Genomic DNA, 2,606 nt, shown 5'->3' on the forward strand with positions numbered 1-2,606 from the left:
AAATTTCTATTTACACATCAGTAAAATAAAAAGAGAATTCCAAATCAAATTTAAAACACTTGATTCCAATCGTATCCTATCTTAAAACTAATAATATTTTTCGCCACAAACAAAAAATAATATTTTTTATTAAAGTAAAATTTAGTTGAGATTTTCTAAAGAGGAATAGATACAGTAGTCATAAAGTAGGTTTAATATAGTAAGGATCAGTGTATTTTTTTTTTATGTTTATTCTATTTACTCATTTTTAACATTGTTAAATTAAAATCTCAATTAATTTTTATTCTTTCTCTCTCCTTTTAATATTATGATATAATAATACTAAAAATAAAATAGATATCCATACAAAGATAAAAATAAATATAACCATTGGACCAACATGATCAATTTAATGATAAGATTAATTAATAATAACTTAATAATAACACAACTTAATTATTACAATATCTTTTCCGCGAATAGCTAATAATAATTTTTCTTTGGGCTAATAAATTTAAAACCTATTGTTGGGTATGCACAGTATAACCATAGTTTTGGGGCTGTTGGGTTGAAAGCCCGACCCCAACCCCAACCCCAACCCCAACCCACATTGACTCCAACACAAAAACCCTAGCTGCTGTCACATGCTTTTCTTGTGCCTCTTGAGCTAAAAGACTTGAACACACAACACAATAGGGTTTCAGAGTTATTGGTAGATAGAGAAAAATGGTGTCGGGGTCAGGGATTTGCGCGAAGAGGGTGGTGGTGGACGCTCGCCACCACATGCTTGGTCGTTTGGCGTCGATCGTTGCGAAGGAACTCCTCAACGGCCAGAAGGTGGTGGTCGTAAGGTGCGAGGAGATATGTATCTCCGGCGGCCTCGTAAGGCAGAAGATGAAGTACATGCGGTTCCTTCGCAAGCGCATGAACACCAAACCCTCTCACGGTCCCATTCACTTTCGTGCCCCCGCTAAGATCTTCTGGCGCACCGTTCGTGGGTCAGTCAAAAATGAATTTAGTTGTTTTTTTATTTTTCGGAGATTTTGAGGTTTTAGGGTTCTTGTTTTCGGAGATTTTGAGGTTGCTGGGTTGTTGTTTTATTGATCTGAAATTGTGGGTTTAGTTTCGTTTCTGATTTCGTTGCTTTTTTTTTATTTCCGTTTGGTTGTTTGCACATTACATTCTTGAACTATTGTTTTTTGGTTAAACGAATCGTTTTGAATACTAAAGTTTTCTTCTTTTTTTAAATTCCATTTTTATTGATTATGTTAAACTCTGCGTTTGTTTCCGAGTATATAATGGTAATGGGATGTGTTTATATTTTCAATGTTGAGTAGCTGCTGTCCTTAATTTATTTTTTAACCTAAGAATGTCTGGATTTTGTGCAAGATCTTAAATTGAAAGGTTTATGAGAAATGGTGTAAACAATTTGATGCACGTAGGATGGTTATATGAAATTATTTTTGTATAAGAAATTGTGTTTGCAATTTGGTTGATATCTGTTGGTTACGTGGATCTAGGAAATGATGAATTCTTTTAAAATAAGAATGTCTCTGTTTATATAATGAAATTATCGACTTGCATTGAAAAGGGTTAGTGTTACATTCTTGTATGAAGTTTCTGAAAAATGTTTCTATTTGTAGAATGATGCCACATAAGACCAAGCGAGGGGAAGCTGCTCTTGATAGATTGAAGGTTGTGGAGGGAATCCCTCCTCCATATGACAAGATAAAGAGGATGGTTGTCCCTGATGCTCTCAAGTAAGTTTACCTTTTTGAACTGTTTATCATAGTAATTTTGTAATGCAATTTTTTAATCTATAGTTTTAGAAATTTCAATTTTTTGTTTGAATGAATACTAATCTAGTCAATGAAATCAGGGTGTTGAGGCTTCAAAAGGGACACAAACATTGCTTGCTCGGCAAATTGTCATCTGAGGTTGGATGGAACTACTATGATACCATCAGGGTGAGTTCTCATTCCTTTCGGGCTTCTGACACTTTGGAACTTCCCTCGATTGCATGGTGTAAATATTGGTGTTTTGCTTAAGTTTCTAATTGTTCTGTTGCTAACAGGAGCTTGAAAAGAAGAGAAAGGAAAGAGCGCAATTGGCTTATGAGACAAAGAAGCAGCTCAACAAATTAAGGGTGAAAGCTGAGAAAATTGCAGATGAGAAACTTGGCTCCCAACTTGAAGTTCTTGCTCCTGTCAAGTACTGAGTAGTCTTTGCTATTTAGTGTGTTAAAGTTTTGTTTCAAGATATACGAAATTGAACTCCATTTCAGTTTTGCTGGTTGTTCTCTGTGTTATTTTGTTGGAAGTTTTTATTTGTTTGCTCTATAAAATATTTGTTATACATATATTCCAGCTTATTATATTTTTTATTTCTGTGATGCCCCTTTGGCCTAAACGCCTAATATCAAGCTTTAATATGAAAATCTTTGTTTTATTTGTTTTAACGATGATGGCAAAAAGGGAACTTTAAACCGAAAGGGCTATCTCGGATACTTTGCCCTCAATGTTATGCTCAAGGCAACTTTGTTTTCTAGGCTTGGTTCTGTAATACGGTTACGTACTCAGATATAATACTGCTTGAATCTTCTGGCCTTGCCTTATTCAGGTTTCGAG

At 34.5% G+C, this 2,606-nt stretch overlaps 1 protein-coding gene across 2 annotated transcripts; it reads left to right on the plus strand.

The window, feature by feature from the left end:
- The first annotated feature begins 627 nt into the window (after positions 1-627).
- LOC133306863 (large ribosomal subunit protein uL13w-like) lies at positions 628-2,336 on the plus strand. Of its 2 annotated transcripts, none has more exons than XM_061507242.1 (4): positions 628-977; positions 1,623-1,739; positions 1,859-1,944; positions 2,049-2,336. In XM_061507242.1, exons 1-4 carry the CDS (start codon positions 706-708, stop codon positions 2,195-2,197), a joined length of 624 nt encoding a protein of 207 aa, XP_061363226.1. In that variant the 5' UTR covers positions 628-705; the 3' UTR covers positions 2,198-2,336. The 2 variants fall into 2 exon arrangements, with proteins under 2 accessions (XP_061363226.1, XP_061363225.1); XM_061507241.1 differs by having other exon boundaries at positions 630-977; positions 1,859-1,946; positions 2,054-2,336.
- The last annotated feature ends 270 nt before the right edge of the window (positions 2,337-2,606 follow it).

This window comes from Gastrolobium bilobum, unplaced genomic scaffold (assembly GCF_033153095.1).
Source record: "Gastrolobium bilobum isolate Gb01-03AN ecotype WA unplaced genomic scaffold, APGP_CSIRO_Gbil_v1 utg251687, whole genome shotgun sequence".
In the NCBI taxonomy this organism is placed as follows: Eukaryota; Viridiplantae; Streptophyta; class Magnoliopsida; order Fabales; family Fabaceae; genus Gastrolobium; species Gastrolobium bilobum.